This window comes from Crocodylus porosus, unplaced genomic scaffold (genome assembly GCF_001723895.1).
Source record: "Crocodylus porosus isolate Cpor-Errol unplaced genomic scaffold, CroPor_comp1, whole genome shotgun sequence".
Taxonomy (NCBI): domain Eukaryota; kingdom Metazoa; phylum Chordata; order Crocodylia; family Crocodylidae; genus Crocodylus; species Crocodylus porosus.
In genome coordinates, this window is record NW_017728947.1 from 2,062,781 (window position 1) to 2,081,307 (window position 18,527).

At 49.5% G+C, this 18,527-nt stretch overlaps 4 protein-coding genes across 10 annotated transcripts in view; 3 read left to right on the forward strand and 1 right to left on the reverse strand.

Moving 5' to 3' along the window:
- The window catches only part of CCDC155 (coiled-coil domain containing 155), a 25,906-nt gene extending 12,888 nt beyond the window's left edge, over positions 1-13,018 (forward strand). The window contains exons 12-19 of the mRNA XM_019551119.1: positions 143-207; positions 2,507-2,609; positions 3,735-3,878; positions 4,774-4,907; positions 7,047-7,188; positions 10,040-10,104; positions 10,502-10,606; positions 11,491-13,018. Coding sequence (XP_019406664.1) covers positions 143-207; positions 2,507-2,609; positions 3,735-3,878; positions 4,774-4,907; positions 7,047-7,188; positions 10,040-10,104; positions 10,502-10,606; positions 11,491-11,701 — 969 coding nt within the window. The 3' untranslated portion in view covers positions 11,702-13,018. The remainder of the gene's footprint in view (positions 1-142; positions 208-2,506; positions 2,610-3,734; positions 3,879-4,773; positions 4,908-7,046; positions 7,189-10,039; positions 10,105-10,501; positions 10,607-11,490) is intronic.
- The window catches only part of LOC109320799 (AP-2 complex subunit alpha-2), a 621,923-nt gene that overhangs the window by 361,236 nt on the left and 242,160 nt on the right, over positions 1-18,527 (forward strand). The window lies entirely within an intron of this gene.
- On the reverse strand, positions 13,644-17,318 carry LOC109320833 (GTPase HRas-like). Of its 2 annotated transcripts, XM_019551111.1 has the most exons (5): positions 17,302-17,318; positions 16,844-16,967; positions 16,370-16,548; positions 15,766-15,925; positions 13,644-14,843 (listed from the first exon to the last, which is right to left on the reverse strand). In XM_019551111.1, the coding sequence occupies exons 2-5, from the start codon at positions 16,952-16,954 to the stop codon at positions 14,733-14,735; spliced, it is 561 nt and encodes a 186-aa protein (XP_019406656.1). In that variant the 5' UTR covers positions 16,955-16,967; positions 17,302-17,318; the 3' UTR covers positions 13,644-14,732. The 2 variants fall into 2 exon arrangements, with proteins under 2 accessions (XP_019406656.1, XP_019406655.1); XM_019551110.1 differs by lacking the exon at positions 17,302-17,318 and having other exon boundaries at positions 16,844-17,209.
- Positions 17,912-18,527, forward strand: part of LOC109320838 (galanin peptides-like) — a 3,536-nt gene continuing 2,920 nt past the window's right edge. The window contains exon 1 of one of the 2 annotated variants that reach the window (XM_019551115.1): positions 17,912-18,332. In XM_019551115.1, the coding sequence (XP_019406660.1) occupies positions 18,219-18,332 (114 nt within the window). In that variant the 5' untranslated portion in view covers positions 17,912-18,218. The remainder of the gene's footprint in view (positions 18,333-18,527) is intronic. The other variant, XM_019551116.1, reaches the window with a different exon arrangement.

Genomic DNA, 18,527 nt, shown 5'->3' on the forward strand with positions numbered 1-18,527 from the left:
TTTTTTTTTTTTTTTTTTAACAAAATGCAAACAACTGAACTGGGCCTTTGGCTTACTGTAACAGCCCCTGGTGATATGGGGCTATATAGAACAAAGCCATCACCTGTCAATCCACTGGGAACCTTGTCTCTTTTTTCCACAGGAGCAGAGACTGGAAATAAATAGGCTGCAGGACCAGCTGTGCCACACCTACAATGACTTGGCTGCGTAAGTAGCATGCTGGGGGGTCAGGTGGAATGGTCACATGGCAAGGGCAGGCAGAAGAATGAATAGGTGAGAAAGGGATGTAGCTAGGATCATCTTGTGCCCCAGCTATTCTTTGTTAGAGTATATTCCTATAGAGGGCATCCACATTACAGAGAGCAGCTCTCAAAGAAGACGGGCCCAAGCCAGCAATCCTGTCCCTGAACTGAGATCAATCCAAGTCAGTGGGAATTTTTCTTCCAGTCAGGGCCATGTTTCTACCCTACTTCAGTGCATGCTGTACAGCCAGACACCTGCAGCCTTACATTTGGAGCATTTGGGCCTTCAGTTCTCAAACAGTGTTCTGCTTCTGGTGTTGTGTTGTTTGTTTGTTTTGTTTTTTTTCTCTCACCTTTAGGCCTATGGCAAACCCTGGATGTACAGCATGGGAATACCAGGCTGGGTCAGAGCTCCTATAGCAGTTGCTGCCAGCTGCTTCAGAAGAAGCCACAAACAGTCCTAGAGTATCTTAGTCAGAAGGAGACCCCAGGCAGATGAACACTTGGCTTATTCCCTGAGCCATAAACTAACCCATCTAATCTAGCTTTGTATCTGCTTTATAAGAACTGACATACACATACTCGGAGGCACAGATTGGATTGCTCACAATCCACCAGCTGGAAGCTGACACAAGAAAACACAAACTAAAAATAAGATGCATAATTTAACCATAGAAACAACTTGCTGAGGGCTAGGGGTGGCTTTTCCATCACCTCAGGATTCATTTAATTGTTATCCAGTCCCTTTACAAGTTAAAGGCTCAGTGCTGAAATCCCCGGACTGGATTCCATGCTGATGGCAAGACTAAAGCCAGAGTCTTGTATCCAATTATGCTGTCTTCATTTAAAAAAAAAAAAATGTTGAGGCAGAGAAAAAACACAAATATGGTTGGAGGCCTGGGAGGAAAATTGCTTTTTACATACAGCACAATTGCTTTACCTGATCAAGTGATGAATAGGCAATTGTGTGTGGGGGGGGGGCGGCGCAAAACTGAATACAGTACTCCAGATGTGGCCTCACCACTGTGAAATAATTACTTCCCTTGACCTGCTGGGAATGGTCCTACCACGTAGAGTAATTCCAAATCCTTTGGCAGGCATCTGAAGCCCCAGGCTGGGGAGGAAGATACTTGCCAGTAGCTGGGCCACATACGGTTTTTGAATGATTCAAATAGATTTGGATCTGATTTGGCTAATTTGATCTCAGACACTAAAAATGTTCCTTTTAAAAACAATATATCAATAGCTGGGGGGGGCGGTGAGGAGGGGGATATTAGCAAGAGACTCAAAGTAATGAAGGCCTGAATGAATCAGGGATAGCTACAGCAGTTTTGCTATACTTTTTATAACTGCAGGACACTGCCAATATAATCTGTTATCCGTATAATTATGTTTGTCTTCACCCTCAGAAAGGCAAGGTTAGGAAGCATGGGGGTGGGGGGGAGATGATTATGTTTATAAAACTAAGATCCAGTTATAAATCTTCCTGCATTTGGGTCCTCTGGTGGGACTCCATGCCAGGAGGTGGTGCTGAGACCCAGGGTTTAATAACATTCAAAGAGGGACTAGATAAATTATGTGGGTAACAAGTATTTCCTGACAGAAGGCAGGGCAGAGTGGTACCTTTTAAAGACTAATTTGGAGAGGCATCAGCTATCATAAACAGTAGTTTACTTTGTCAGATACTAACTGTGTGTGCATCTATAAGGTGCCCCTCTGCCCTACCTTCTGTCTGACTTCAGTGTGACCCTCCTAACCACCTGTCTGCCCAAGTTAACTAGTGAATGCCAAAAGGGTTTGGGAAGAGAGGCTATCTCCTGCTTCGGGCATTAATCTCATTTTAAGCCCTACTTATCAGAGATGAGGCTCTTTTAAAAGGCAGACTGTCCTGCTATGAGGTTTCCTGTACCTTTCAAACGGGGGAGAGGACAGGGGAACCTACAGCACACATGTTATGTTTGACATAGGCAACAACTTGGGGAGAGGGCAAGAGGGACAGCAGCAGATGTGGCAGGGGAAGGAGACTGGAGTGACATCCAGGGAGGGCATGGGGCTTAATTTGTGGCACACCTATCAAAAAAGGTTGTCCCTCACTGCTTTAAACTATCTAGGACCAGACACTTCTGGAGAGGGGACAGTAGACAAGCTGGCCTGAGGCAGCCTGGTAGTTCCTATTTGTTAGGTACTGAGCTTAGGTTGTATATTTAGGCTTTAAACGTAAGTGTAGTGCAGAAGAGGATGGATATCTGACTGTTTTTTTGCAGGCTGCCAAAGGAGTTTCTGGATAAAGTGAAAGCCAGTGTCAAGGGTTATGCAAATTGGATCCCTGTACAGCCTCTCTGCATGGAGATAGAGGAAATTCAACAGGTAGGAGTACAGTTAGGTTCCTTTGTGGGCTTAACAAAACCCAATTTACCTTGGGTTTCCAGCTTGCTAGGGCTGGGCCCTATCACAAGGAGTATACTCCCTTCTAGATCAGTCCTGAGCCCATGCTCACATGCTGCTGCAGGGCACTTCTAAGAGGAGTCAGGTTGTTAACCCTGAACCAGTCCTCCCTGCCTTCCTCAAACTCCTATGTGGTTTCCGATCCAAATGAGATTTACCTTCTTGGGCTCCTTCATCTGTACTCTGTTAACTGTAGAGCAGCCTTCCATGCCTGTTACACAGCTGTAATAGTCTACCCCAGAGTCAGCAGCACTTCTCTGCTGAACCAAACTTTTCTAAACAAATACCTGTAACACCATCTAGGTGATTGTATTTCACTGGCAAGTAAAGTGATCCCATCTATCTGTTCCCCATCTCATTAGGCTTAAGCAATTAGCATTCACAAAGCACTCTTATCCTAGGGTTTATTTATTACAATCAATTAAAGACCTAAGTGAGATTCTGAGCACCAAGTGCAAAGCTAAGCCCTGGTGAATGACTGTAAGGGAAGCATCTACCTGAAACCTCCTTTGCATATCACCTTGGTATATACATACAAAGCTTACTAACTCCAATTCTACTGTCACTGCATTTTGCTCTGCCTACTGCTCAGACATAGACATTTCAGAATCTCTCAGGGAAGAAATAATTGTGTTTCTCCATAGATGGGGAGAACCACAAAGCACAAGGCACATTTTTCCTAATGCATCAGAAATCCTGGAGTGCCTTAGCATGGTGTTGGGAGACGCAATATTTAATGAAAGAACCATGTTAGGTGACTCCCTATTCTACTCAAAATCATTTTCCCACGGTAAAAAATGCCCTGTGGGTCCATACGAGAACCAGTAATATCTGTTCTGCATGGGACTTTAATCCATAGATCTCCAAACACTTGAGAAAAGGCAAATGAGCATTTGCAGCCTTCACTACTTTAACTCTGGAGGACCTATAGTTTAGAAGCACAAATCCCCAGGGAGAATAGTTGTTAAGGAATGGGATTCAGGATTGTGGGGCATGGTGCCAAGCTGTATATAAATAAATGACTTCTCTATGCCACTTCACCCACAGCAGATGGGGACTGATGAAGCTTACCTCCCCAGCCCGCTGTGTGGGATGCTGCCAAGCTCAGGAGCTCATGTGTTGACCCTGTCACCTGTCAAGAAGAGCACAGAGATGGACCTAGTAGATTCCATGGCCGTAGCAGAGGAACAGGTGAGTGTGGAAGACCTACGTGGGTAGAGAAGCAGTGATCCAGCCTTCTGATCTTTTACGTAACTGTGTGACCAAGCGGACAGATTGCCACCATGACCTGCGAACATGGTGTCTTGGGCTGACATCCTGCTGGCTGGCTGCTGGGGTAGATAAAGATCAGAGAGAGCTCTCAAAAGTAAATGGAGAACTGGGCAAGATACTTTCAAGAAGCCCCCATGATTTGCATCCTGAACAACTAACAAAGAGCTCAGTAGGGGACATTTTTTCCCAAATCGGTGCTGACCCTGTGCCCCAGAATGGTATTTGTAGACACAGGCTGTAAAGAGTAGAGCCAGGACAGAGTAGGGTGTGTTCCCTCCAAAGCTGGTGCTAACCCTGGTCCCCCAGCACTGTAATGGGAGATAGAATACTCCTGGAGGTACTTGATGTCTCTTTTTTTTTAGGGGAGATGTAATCCCAAAGTCTCCTGGTCATCAGAGACCATTGGGATCTCTATTTCTGCCAGAGTGGAAGGTAGAGATTAGAATGAGGTTGGGGCAGGTGTGTGTGGGGGGAGATCCAGGGGTCAGAACTGGCTCCCAGTCCCTCCTGTGAAGGGAAATGTGTTCTAGTTAAGAGCATGGGAAGAAGAGTAGTCTAGTGATTACAGTGGTGTAGTCTTGAATGACAAGACTCCTGAGCTCTCTTTATTCTATGCACAAATTTAGGAAGTTTTCTCTTTCTGTGGATTATTGAGCAGTGACCCATGCTCACAGGGAGCTTGACAGAGCTGAACAACTGGGCACACTTAATCCTTGGATGCATTTGTTCTCTCAGATGTTGGCCCCACAAATTCAGAGGCATGTGTGCATGCATGCATGCACGTGTGTTAGTCACTTTCACTCCACCCCACCAGGATCTAGAAGAAACCAAAGGCACCAAAGCAAAGCTGCTGGGAACCCTTAGCTTGCCTCAGTGGAACACCCTGTGGGAAGCCAAACTACAGTCTCATGAAGATCAGAAGCAACTGACCCCAGAGGGGTCTGACAGGTACTAACATGAGGGGTGCAGGAGATAAGCCCTCCTTCCTTCACCTCCCCCACATCCTCCTGGCCTTCCTAGTACTACTCGCAGGCTATGCATTTACATCTGAAATCCTGCAGTTCAGAGGAGCTCTTGCCTCCAGAGCTTTTTGGCTGATGGCAGGGATTCCTAACCTTTGCTGGCCGATCCACAATACCGAGAAAATAACATGCAATGTGGACAGCATCATACTATAGCCATATATAGGACTATGGTTTTAATCGCACTCCTGTCCCAGCCACAGAAATCCTTTCTTTTGTGGGTTTTTGTCCATTGTATCTTGTTCCACCCACAGCACCTTAAATCACTTTTCATTCTGTACAAGGAAGAGACTTTTGAGAAATCAACTCAGGTTTGTTTGTTTGTTTACTTGCTCACTCCTACCTGTAACAGAATATCTTTCCCTTGTACTGGCTGGTAGGTCCTGGTGGCCTTCTGCTCCCATTTTTGGTGTGGTACATTGTTCTTCCACACTATCTCCTGACAAGGAGAGGGGATTTTAACTTGATATCCTGTAGTTCTTCCCACAAGCTGTAGGTTGGAGGTCAGTGGCTTAGAGAAATGTCTTGGGCTGGAAGTCAGCATACCACCTTTCCATACTAGCATTAATCTTCCCAAGTCACTCACAGCCAGGCCTGTCCCTAAGGGGTAGTGAATAGGGGCAACTGCCCTGGGCCCTGTGCTTTGGGGGGCCCTGCAGAGCTGGGCAGAGTGGCACAGCACTGCCACTGGCTCCATGTACGGCTGCTCAGCACACCATCTCCCACCACTGAAATCAGTGCGTCCAGCCACTTGCCGCCACCACCAGCCCCCATCCCATTGCCGAATCTGCCACCGGCTTCCTTGCATTCAAGGGTGGGGCCCCACACAGGCTGATTTGCCCTGGGCCCTGTACCCTGCTCTGATAGTCTATGCTCACAGCCACGGCCTTAGAGCCCTATAGCTAACGGAGACCAGCCAGTACTGACTGAGTATTGTTGAATAATACTCAGTACCAGTATTGCTGAACAATTGCCACTAAGTATCATGCTACTGGCTGTGCTAAACTTAGCTGATACATTTTATGGAGCATGTATAATGGCTATGGTAAGCCTCAGGAGTTGTGAGTTTGTGGAATAGCTTCCCCCTAACCACAGTCTCAGTAAGAGGAAAAACAAAAAAAATACTCCTAGCTTTACCATGGAGTATGTATGATTAGTTTTACAAAGAGGTTACATGAAGTGGTTGCCAGCAACAGTGGGGGAATGGCCTCAGTAATCTAGACTGGTCCTGTTCCAGAGCTAGACAGACACCCTGTCTGAGAAGACCCTAGCAGCTCAATTCTCCTGGGAGGACTATCATTCAAGCAGCAAATACTTTTAAGGCAAGCTTCAGCAGTGGCATTAAACAGAACCAGCACTGCATGTTTCCCAAAGCCCTGGCAGCTCAGTGGTGCTTGCAACACAGCCAGTGACAGGAGTCTTCTCTCTGACACAAGGCAGAAAGCTGTGCTGCAAGTGGGACCGCAGCTCTGTTCACATTTCCTTCCTGCTTGTGTGGGAGCTGACAAACATTCTCTGCTTCACCATTTGCCATTGGGCATGCACATGCATGTGCATGCCCAGTGGTCCCCACTCCAGCTTCTAGGCAATAAGAGTAACAAATGGTTATAAACTTGCCCAGCTACTCCAGCTACCTGAATGTTCTCAAATCAAACTTCATGCTCAGACAATGCTGTGCGATTACTCCAGAGCTGAGGGCATTTGTGATCTCTTTGAAATCACATAACATCTGGGTGTTTATGAGCCTTCAAGTAATTTTCTGCCAGGACAGGGTGGTTTTAACCTTCAAACAGACAGCACAATCCAACAGAGGGTGGGGACAAGATTGGCAGCAAGGACACCAGGATTCTATGCCTGGCTCCACAACCAACCTGTTAGATGACCTTGGTAAAGTTCCTTCTGCCTTCATCGTGGCTTGGTTTCCCATCCTACCCTTTGTCTTGTTGGTTTGGAGGTAAGTTGCTGGGAGAGAAACTCTCTGCTTTTGCATGTATAGTGCCTAGCACTGATTGGCAGTTAGGAAATCAAGGCAAGGCTGCAATAATCTCCTTTCTTTCCCATCTAGCAGAGAGGAGAGAAGAGAACAGATCTTCCCAGCAAGGGAAGAATCTCATAAGCATGGTGGGGAGAAGCAAGTTGAACTAGCCCAGGGGACCAGAAAAGAGAAGAGTCCTACAGAGGCCCATGTACTTCCTCACCCTGAACAGGTACAGTGCCAAGTCCCCACTGGCTTGGGAAAAGTGGGGTTTGGGCTACATCCAGGCAGCTTTTGTAGTGCAAATGCAGGGTAACATCATTAGCCTGATCTCACCTGGGTTGCAGCTTTGGCAGGAGCCAGCTCCCAATCCAGTACTTTATATGTTATCATCCCATAAACAAGATGGCTTCAGACCCCAGAACACAGGCATCTCTCCATAACTGCTGAAGACATTGACAGCCTACAGCTTCAGACCAGCTCAAGATCTGGCCCTTTGCTTCAAATACTAGAGCCCTTCAGATTCTGCCCCTCTTCCTCTACACTGCTCCCCACCCCCGCTTCTCAGCATTGCAAAGACCCATTAGATCTCTGATAACTCCAGTCTATGCTTAATTACAAAGCGGCGCCGGCAGTGTCGGCAGGGGCACATTAACGGCAGGAAAATTGATTGTGGTGAATGCTTGTGGCAATAATGAACCTCCAACAAGGAGGCGTATTAGTGACTAACTGTCCTGCTGAAAGCGACTGATGCTTGACTAATAGATTCCCATAGACAACTTGTATTATTAGTGTTGGCTTCTGTCACACCTCCTTGACAGAAATATTCAAAACACCAAGGGGAGAGGTAAGGTGATATATTGGTGGTATTGTGATAGCATATACAGGACCCAGTGGGTGCCATATCTGCACACCATAAAAGACCAGCTTTGCCTCAGAGCTGAGGACTGAAGTAACTGGAGGCAGGCAGAGAAAGGTGTAGTACTCCTATTTTTACAGATCAGAAAATAGAGACCAGAGTGACTAAGACCAACATTTTCATTTAGTGACTAATGGTTTTGAAACCTCTTCCAAGGAATGACTACTAGGTTTTATAGGTAGCAGACGTGCATCTATGCTGGGGCACTTTTTTTGCACATTTGACACTAATGAGGCTTGTTTGACTTGTCTTCTCAAATGTGCTATGTTCCCTTCACTTATAAAGAATGTAAGGGTAAGGATACCAGCAATGTCAGGAGCTGCCTCTACAGCAGAGCTGCTCCTGTTGAAGAAAGCTGCATTAGCACCACTACAAATGGTTCCAAATGATAAAAAGCCTTTTGCCTGAACTCCATGTCAATCTTAATGCAAGTACCTAAAGTCTGCCATGATTACGCAAGACATCATATGACAAGGTGGGCCAGGGTGAGGATGCTCACGCGAGCAGCAGATAGATGGTAATTAAGTTAAAGAGCTTCTTGATTTTTAACTGGCCCTCATCTACCCACCACCAATGGAAATCTTGCTGTCTCCCCTCAGTGGGCTAATTCCCTCTATTGTGCTTGCCCATTACCCCTTCTCTGATAAAAGCTTCTTCCCACCAGCCCATGAAGGCTCTAAATGGGCTGAGAGGATCCTTGTACTTTATCAAGAGAAAATTGTTCTCTAGTGGAGGAAGAAAAAATGCAGGGCCTCTAGTAATGTGTGTGTCTGCCTCTCAAGTACTGCTGTGCTGAGCATTTACCGTAAGGCACCTGTTTATCTTAACAGACCCCATTATAAGATGGGATGCAGCCCCCCTCCTCACCCCACCAATATACATTTTCCCTGTAAGAACAAATTGATGTTACCAACAGACCACTTTCACATTCGGAGAAGAGATGTTTTTAAAGCTTCTTGCATTTAAACTAGCTTTTTTTTTTTGGTTGGGTAACTCCCCAGCATAGCTTAATCTAGTGGAGGGCAACCTTTTTGGCAGGCATGTTACAAATTAGCTCTGCACCCTCTTCAAGTGCCACTTCAATCCCCTTCCCTTGCCCACTTCGCTGCTCTCTTTTTTGCCCCCTTCCCTATCTGTTATTCCCTCCCTGGTCTGCTGTGTGTCACAGACACGGTTCAGGACTCCTCAGTTTGATGCCAATTTACTGGATTCACATACAAGCCACTTCTCTACCCATTTCACCACCTCTAGGGTGGATGCAGTGATTCCATACCTTACAGATACGGATAAGGGTGAGAGAGAACTCTGAGCTGGTTTAGAGATCAGCAGTTGAACAGGGCTTTAACATAAAGTAAGTGGCAAACTTTGAACTGGGGGTAGCTGATGCATGCCCTCCTTCCCAGGGAAAAGCAGACAACTGAAACAGGCATGGTCCAGACTCATCACCAATCAGCTCAAACAGCTCCAAAAACACCCCAGCATCTTGCCTTTAACACCAGACAGAAACCCTACAGTGTTCCTGTTAATTAGAAATCTGCTGTGCTGCTGAAGGCTTCTATCCATTCCAAACTAGCTATGTGGGTTACTGAGCACTTAAGAGCCCTCTCCTAGGACAAAGAAGAACTGGATTCAAATCTCTACTACACCACAGACTTCCTCTGATGCTTCAAGTCTTTCTGGGCCTCCATTACTCCACTGTATGTGGGGAATAGCAGCCCTTCCTTGCCACAAGGGGACTGATAGTGTAATAACTGAGCACCTGACAGGGAAACAAGCTTGCACCATTTTTACAATCCTCTTAAGACATGGGATGCTCTATTTATCCACATAAATGCCCAGTCTCTTAAAAAAAAAAACTGCTCTGCTTCCATCAGATCTTGGAGCACTCAGTCCCACAAGCCACTCCTGTTTCCAATGGGAAAACGTATTCCCTTTTTACTTCAGGTCTAAATTAATTGTCTAGAAAAGCTTTGCCAACCAAAAGCAAGTTAGCAGCTTTCTGCTGAAAATAGAGCAAGGCTTCTCCCCAACCCCTACTGACTTAAATTACTAGGTGTTCTTGAACTCAAGTGCATCCTTGTCCTTCCACTGTTGTCTATGAGCACGAACAGAAGCACACAAACAACTATCCTTCACTGGTCCTCACTGCACTTTGTTGTTTAAGGTGGTAAACAGCACCTGTCAGGAAACTGGGCATGCCGGAACCATTGCATCCAGACCAGTCGAGAGGTAAGCGCACCTTTGACTCGCCACTGCTGCCTCGGTAAGGCATTTACCATCACCTCACCCACCATTAAAAGAGGTCAAGATTATCTTCACAGCTTTTAACTACAGTTGAGAGCAGACATATCCCAGCCAGCATAACCATATGGCCACTGACCTCTATGGATCTGGCTCAAACCCTCAGGATTCAGAGGCAGTGAAAGTGACATGGGTCTCTGAGACGGCAAAGCATTTCCAGGTCCCTTCAGTGCAGCAAATGTCCCTAACCCTCCCAGCTAGACACAACCTATCCCCTTCCCCTCAACAGTATGCAGCCTCTAGTGCTCCCTTGCACAGTGCTTGTTTGAATATTCAGCACTACTGCAATAGTCCCAGCAGTCAAATCCTCATGTATCTTTTCCAGTAGGCCTGGAACAGTCCTAGAGGACCATGCACCAGTACAGAATCTACTTGTTCCCAGCAGACAGACAGAGCCATGGAACTGCTGGTTGGGAGTATTAGCTCTAAGGTAAGATACCTGTCTAGAGTTTTGTCTGGTCACAAACCTGCAAACTGGTCCCACTTCCACTTGCCTGTGCACCTCCTGTGGTCACTCAGCAGAACACCATGTAGTTGGTGGCAGAGGTTTCTAAGAGTGGTACAAGAAAGTGGTGAGTTTGGCCATGTAAAACCAACTCGGGCCCAGGGGTTGCTCAACATGAGGGAAAAAGTCATGCTGATTTCAAGGTGCAATTCCTAAATCAGCTTAATATAAACAGATGCAGTCCATAGCCAGGATGTGCCTCCTTTATGTCACACTAGCTCTTAAAAACAACTTTAGGTCACACAGATGTAAGCCTGGTTTAAAGCAAACTAAGATAGTTTACAAAGGATTTAAGTCAAGCCTGAATAAAAATAAATTATTACCCTCTTCTGCTGAGCCAAAGGCAAATCTAGCCTGGTCCAGCTGCACAGTCCAGGAAGTGGGACTGCTGCAAAGTTAGCCCTATGTACATTTGCTTGGGTACCAGCAGCAGATGTGGCAACACAGACTGCACGAGTCCACCAGGGACACCAGCTGTGTGATCATGATCAGGCCTGCTGTCCCACACTGCTGCTGTTGGAGGTGTTGCAGCCAGCTTGAGTACCAACTGGAGCACAGGCAAACACATCCCAGAAACACTGTTTAAATTGACCTTGCTGCAGAGCTGATCAGAAGGGAACGGTAGAGGGGGAGACTCTGCGCCCTGGCTTGGCTCATGTAAGCTCACCTTTCAAAAGGCTTACAAGCAGACTTGTTTTTTGCTCAAGGGTATTTTCCTGAATTTGTGAGAAGACTCAAAGCAGCTCACAGAAGGAACAGAGAAGTAGTGGCTCCTCTTCTAACAGCAGTCCATGTTTCTCTTTACACAGGCTTGTCTCTGCCCTGGGTGCCTTGTTGGATCACCCATGGGCCCATCTTCCCCACAGACGCCTGCTTCTGGGCCTGTTCTCTATCCTCTTTCTGCTGTCAGTGCTGTTCTGCCTTGGGCCACCATACAGGCAGCACCTTGCCTGGACCATGCCTAGAGGGTCAGCATGGCCATACCTCCAGCTGCGGTACCTGGGACCCCCACCAACATGATCCCTCCCCAGACAGAGGCAGGAAAGCTGGGGCAGACATCAGGAGCACCCAGACTTACTTACAAACATAATAAACATGAAAGTGCATTCAAAACAGGGTCTGCCTGAGACTACCTAGGCATGGGCTCAGTCTTTCCTCTATTGTCTCAGACCAGGCCCCCTGCCTCCACTCCCACATGTCTCTGCAGATCCCAAACCGCAAATCCAACAGCTCTAAAGTGTCTGCAGCAGAATAATATATAGTAGATATAAGACTGTTTTACCAGATACCAGGAACCAAGCAGAAGTGAATACAGGGAGCTGAAAACTAACTTATCCCCAAAAGATAATCTGACCCCTTTCAGCAGTAAGACTCCCTCTCAACCAGCTACTCCTCTCCCCTAAAGCCTGGTCTCCTATCAAACAGGCAACAACAAATTTAAGTGCCCCATTCTCATGGCCTGCTTGCTGCAGATCCCTCATGGCAGCTCTTGGGTGGTTCAAAAGCCACCTGGAAAGCACAAAAGTTCCTAGCTTCTAAAGACACTGAACCTCTGAACACTAATTTTGGTGTTAAAAACCAGGTGCGAAGGTCCCAAAACACACTGGGGACTGCAAAGCAAAGCCACATACAGTGAGAAGTGATTGCACCTGTCACACCTCTCCCATAGGCCTCACCTGTTAATGTTTCACCAGGTGATTTAATATGCACACCACTCCCCTATAATGCATGGTAGCTCCCCACAGACTTCCTTATTAGTAAGAAGCCTGGTTAAGGACCAAGGAAGGCATCACTTAGGTACGTGAATCAACCACATGCTGGGATCTAGTGCTAGGAAACAAGGCATATCTCTGGCTCTGACCGTGAGAAGATCCATGGCCCACCCACTCTGTGCTTCATTATCCCCATCTATAAGATAGGGACTGTGCATTTAGCCTAGCAGCAAAGCTAGATGGGACAGGGACAAAAATAACTCTATAGACAACTGGTGTAGGGGGGAGAGAAGCAGAGGATCTATTGGAACCTAGGGAAGATGGAAGCTGTTGAAATCTCCATCCCGAGAGGTTTCCTCAAAGAAGCTGGGGAGGCAACTGTCCAGGGTGGAGCAGCAAATCTTACATCTCTGCTGGGGACCAAACAAGACAACTCCTGAAGTCCCTTCCAAACCAGCTTTTCTACAATAACCAAGGATATCTCTGCAAGAACAAATGGATCTAAATTGGCTGTGAATAAACTGAAAGTAGATCTTCAAAGAAGGTTTTTATATATCAGACTCTGGAATAGATTCCCAGCAGGGGTGGTGCTGCCACCTACCCTGGAGATCTTCAAAAGGAAACTGGATGCACACCTTGCTGAGGTTATTTGACCCTAGCAGTCTTTCCTGCCCAGAGCAGGGGGGCTAGACCGGATGATCTCATGAAGTCCCTTCCAGCCCTAAACTCCTGTGAATCTGAGTGATGGCCTGGAACAGCTTCCCCCCAGCGAGCAGTGGAGACAGGAACAGAATTCGTTTTTAGGATGGAGCACAGTAAATTTACAGCTGGAACAATGGGAAGTAGTTCTCTGCAGTAACGAGACTGGACTCACTAGTTCAGGACCTGGTGGTCTTTGGTTACTAGAGGCCATCAACTACATAGCCCCATTGCTAACCACTGAAACAGCTCTATCTAGAACAGAGGCTGACAGGACAATACATGCCACAGCAAGGGAATCTGGGGTTACTTATCTGTATACCCTTCACCTCTTCCACTCCAAAAAACTCTACCACTCAGAACTATGGATAACGTGCCTTCTTGAGGACCCTGAGGCAGGGTTTGAACTGGTTTCACCTGCCCCTCCCCCCTCCCCACAATGAATCGAGCCAAGCCGTTATAGCACAGGTGTGTCCCACGCACAGTGAAGGATTCTGCAGCTCAAGGCACGCAGGTTTGGAAGGCGCAGACGGACCAGATGATGGCGTGGCTGGGGTTAACTTCTTCACAGGTTTATTTGAGAATCCCACCTGGGACAGCAGGACAGAAATGTTGTTTCAGGCGATGTGGATCTCAATGTCAAGAGAGGACAAGGGAGGCCTGGAACCAGATCTCCTGCACTGCTACGCCATTTCCAAATTCAACAGGATCTTCTCCCCTTGAGAGGTGAGCTGATTTCTCCCTAGGAAGAGCCCATATGCTCTGACAGGAGTATAGAGGAGGACTCTAACCCGCTCATGAAGAGGGATTTTGCCTCTTTCTAAAGGCCATATATTTCTCTGCAGAGAAACCAAAACACAACCCCCTTGCCAATGGAAAAAGCTGTCAACACAAGACAAGACAATGCCCTTCTGGGTAGTAACTGCCCTTTACAAAAACACCTCTGCTCACTTTGGATAACAATTTAGTAGGCAGGCAACCAAAGGGCCAACTCCCTGCCTTCCCCTGATGGATGGGGGTAGCAAAAAGCAAGCCAAGCACAATAAGTGCTTCCTCTTGAAACCTTAAAAAGCCCACCCAAAACCTGCTTCCCCACCTCCAGATAGAGGGATCTGACAGAACTTAGCTACCCAAAGGGCACCAGAGTTCAGGGAGGGCTATTAAACAGGATAAAGAGCAGGAGTGAGAGAGTCTACTGTGCCAGAAGCATGTCATCTGTGTCCACGTGGATTATGAGCAGGCAAGGACAAATTACAGCCCTTGGACCCATCAGATGTCACTGCCTGGTTTTCTGTCTGGAGCTGTTCTAGGCAGTGCCTCCTTCACACATCAGACAGGTCAGCAAAGTGGATTGGAGTTTCTGGGCCAGGTAGGATTCAACCCAACCTCAGGTGCCAGGCAAGGTAGGGAGACATTTCCAAGTTCTTAAACTTGCTGTGAGTTGGAGTTTCGGGGCACAGGGTGAACGGAGCAACAACACAAAGCAAACAGTTGTATGCCTAGTCTCTGCTGCGTTCTCCGTCCAGCTGCTCCAAACTCAACCCACCATCTCCGCTGCCATCATTTGTAAGCCAAGGGGACCAAGAGGGGAGGGGACAGGGGACGTCCTCTCCTCTCCCACACCAGCACGCGCATCTCTTTCAAAGGATCACACACTTCTTCTTGGAACACTTCTTCTTGCGCCCATTGCTGATCTTCTCCTTGTGTTTCCGAATCTCCCGCACCAGGGTATAGAAAGCGTCTTCCACCCCCTTGTGCAATGCAGCCGCCAGAATAGAGAAAAGAGAAACCCTACAATTAGTGCAGGTGGTTTCAACATAAGCTCACTGCCCCAGAGTGTGAGGAACAGGCCTCAGAGGTTTCCAGAACCTGAAGGAACAACTAGCCCAATTCAGACCTAACACGTGTAGTTCAGCATCCAATACAGTATCCAACATAGGAGCTAGCACTTAGGACTTCATACATCTGACCCAGAAGAACCCTACAACAAGCAGATCCAGGACAGAATTTTTCAGACTGAGCTTGGTTTCAGCCCTGACAAGTGTGGTGTTTGTTACACTTTGCAAAACAGGTGTGCCGACATCTGTGCTACCCTCATGGACACCGTCATTTGGAGGAATCTGGCTGTGCTTACAGCAGGGGCGGGCAATTATTTTGTGTGGAGGGCCGCTTACTGAGTTTTGGCAAGCCACTGAGGGCCGCATGACAGGCAGCCCAGGGCAGATTAATATTAATTTTCTAAATTTTTTAGGGGCCCTGCGGGCCAGATAAAATGGCTTGGCAGGCTACATCCAGCCCACAGGTCATATTTTGCCCACCCCTGGTTTACAGCCTTGTTCCTTACGGAACATGTACGGCAGTGAGTTCCTTAGGCCTGCTGTACCCAGCGCAAGGAAAGCATCTCCCTCAAAGCACTTGGGAACTAGCTGCCCTTTCTTCCTTAATCTTGTGGGACTGGCATGAGATCCAACCAGGGAACTAGAGCAGGGCCATGCCCCAGAAATCTGCAATCAAAACTTTGGGGAACAGTAAGAATTTTCACTGAAAGTTCAACAGGTTACACTTAAAACCATCCTCATGCTCCCCCACCCCCACCCCCACCATCTCAATGAAACTGGCCTAGCAGCTGCAATGAAAAGACCCGGCTGCTGTTCCCATGCCCCCTCCTTGTACCTGTCTCGTTTTGGCTGAGGTCTCAATAAAGGGGATGCCGTAGCTCTTTGCCAGCTCCTGAGCCTGCTTGGTATCCACCGTCCGGGAGGGAAGGTCGCATTTGTTACCCACCAGCACCATCGGGACATCGTCCGAATCCTTCACCCGGTTGATCTGCTCCCTGGGGGTAGGAGGGTCACCAGAGATGGGAATGGCCAGCTCAGGTCCATGGAAATGCATGCAGCCCCCACTGTGCAGCCCAGCTGGAGGCGGAAGACTAGGCCACGAGCCCCAGGGGTGCTTGGTGCTGAGGATATGGGTGTTCACACATCCTGGACCCAAGCTGGGTACAGACTCCCTTGAGCTCTGCTAGTGCCCCTCACTCCCAATCTACAACTCCCTGCCCCCAGCCCAGCTAGTGACCCTACCACTCAACCACAGCCCCCCAAGCTCTGGGCTCCCCCACATCCAAATGGCTCTGTACCTCCTGCCATGGCAGGCTGAGTGCCTGATACAACCCTAACCACAGCTTCCAAGCTCAAAACAGACTGTGATGGGGAGAGTCTCCTACCAGCACAGCATGGCCAGGACTAGCTAGGGAGAGAGGCCTGGGGCCTCCCCTCACCTGTAGTGGTGGACGTCTTCAAAGGACTTGGTGTTGTTGATGGCAAAGACGCAAAGGAACCCCTCGCCTGTGCGCATGTACTGATCGCGCATGGCACTGTACTCCTCCTGCCCAGCTGTGTCCAGGATGTCAAGCAGGCAGGTCTCCCCGTCGATCACCACCTGCTTCCGGTAGGAGTCCTACAAAGCGCGGGAGACAGCTGGATAGGTACATGTGTGTGGGGACAACACTGCCAAAGTGCACCCATCTCTGTGAGGGGGTTATTGTACAGGAACCCCTCACCCAGCTCTCAGATACAGCCACCTCTGGGGTGGAGCGCATTGGGGGCTGTTTATTCAGGGCTCCACTGCCCAGCACTGACACGCAGCTGGCTCTGGGAGGAGAACATGCATCTGTCAAGTGCCCAGGAGCACTGAGGCTTGCACCGGCTCCAAGGGGGAGAGCACCCCAGGGGAGGGCCATGCTCCATCTCACCTCAATGGTGGGGTCGTACTCATCGACAAAGTGGTTCTGGATGAGCTGGATGGTGAGTGCGCTCTTGCCGACGCCACCCGCACCCACCACGACCAGCTTGTACTCCGTCATCCTGCTGGGGGCGCTGCGCCAGCTGGTGCAGGAGAGCAAGGAGAAGCTGAGCAGGGGGAGACCGCGGGGCAGGATCCCTCCCACCCCCAGAAGAGCAGGGAGGGGGATTGTGGCTTGGAATCAGCAATGAGGGGCGCGGGGGGGGGGCAGATCAGGACGCGGGGGTCTACTGAGTTAAAGCAGGGGAGCGGGAAGCCCGGCCACCTGAGTCCCGTCCTAGCAGGGCAGCGGGGCCTGGCGGACGGGAGCGCGGCCACCTGGATCCCGGTTCCAGCCCCAGGCCCCCCACCCTTCTCAAGCGGGTGCAGAACCGACCCCCCCGCATCGCGACCCCCTCCCCCACTTGCCGCCGGCTCCGCAGCTCCGCTGCCCCCAGCCCCGCCCTGCCGCGGGGGCCCCCCCAGCACCGGAAAAGCCGCGCACGTCTGACAGCTCCCCGCAGCCAATGGCAGGGCCTCAGCCCCTCCCCCGCGTCGCGTCTCAGCCAATCCCCGGCGGGCAAGAGGATGTACCAGCGAGAGGTGACGGCCGCGGCAGAGCGGCTCTGCGGTGTCCCGGGCAGCGACCCCTGCAGGCGGGAGGACGTGGAACGGGGGTGTCGTCGCTGTGGACCCAACTTGCAGCTCCTGCTGCCCTGCAATTAGTGCCTGGGTGCGATTGACGTGAGGGGCCTCAGTAATAGCCTGGCCAGATCTGGGGGCTGGGCCTGGGCTCTTCAGTGACAGAGCTTCATTAGGATAATTCATCTTTCACTGACATTGTGGGGGGGGGAAGCTAGGAGCCCGGACGCTTGGGTTCTCTTCCCTGATCTGGGACCTGAGTGGGGTCTGGGACTCTGGACGCCTGGGCTCTGTCCTGGCTCTGGGAGGGGGTGGGTCTGGTGGGGGTCAGCAATGGGAAATGGTGGGTTTGGTGCAGGTGGGGGCCTAGGACACCTGGTTTCTTTGCCAGTGGAATGAGCAGGGCAGGGAATGCATCTGGCATCTCTATGCTTCCCCCTCCCTGCCCCAGACATGGGAGGGCCCTCCAAGCCCAGCTTCTCCAGAGCCCTCAACCTGCCCCAGAAAGGGCCAGACCCCTTGAGGAGCCTTAAGCCCCACCGTATTTTCTTGGTCTCCCTATCCCAGCCCCCCTTCCTCTCCCCATTCCCACCACCCCCCAGAAGGAGGCCTCACTCAAGGCTAATTAGTGTCATTTTCAGGACAATTTTCTTACAGTGGGAGGAAAGAAATGGCCTGCCCCCCTCCCCACATGGCTGGTGGGGATGATCCAGGTCAATTACTTCCATTATCTCCCCCACGCCCCTCCCCTCCCCTTCTATAAAGCCAGAGTCCTGCACTCCCCAGTTCTGACACATGCCTGGTGGGGACAGAGCAAGGTGAGAATCCTGATCTGGGCTATGAGTCGGGTGTGAGGGGCACCAGCAGGGCTGGAGGGAGCCAGGGGTCTACAGATTAGGAATTGGAGGCACTGGCAGGGCTGGGGGGAGGGACAGGGGGCTGCAGGTTGGGAGTTAGGGGCACCAGCAAGGCTAGAAGGAAGGGAGCTGTGGGTCGGGAGTAAGGGGTACCAG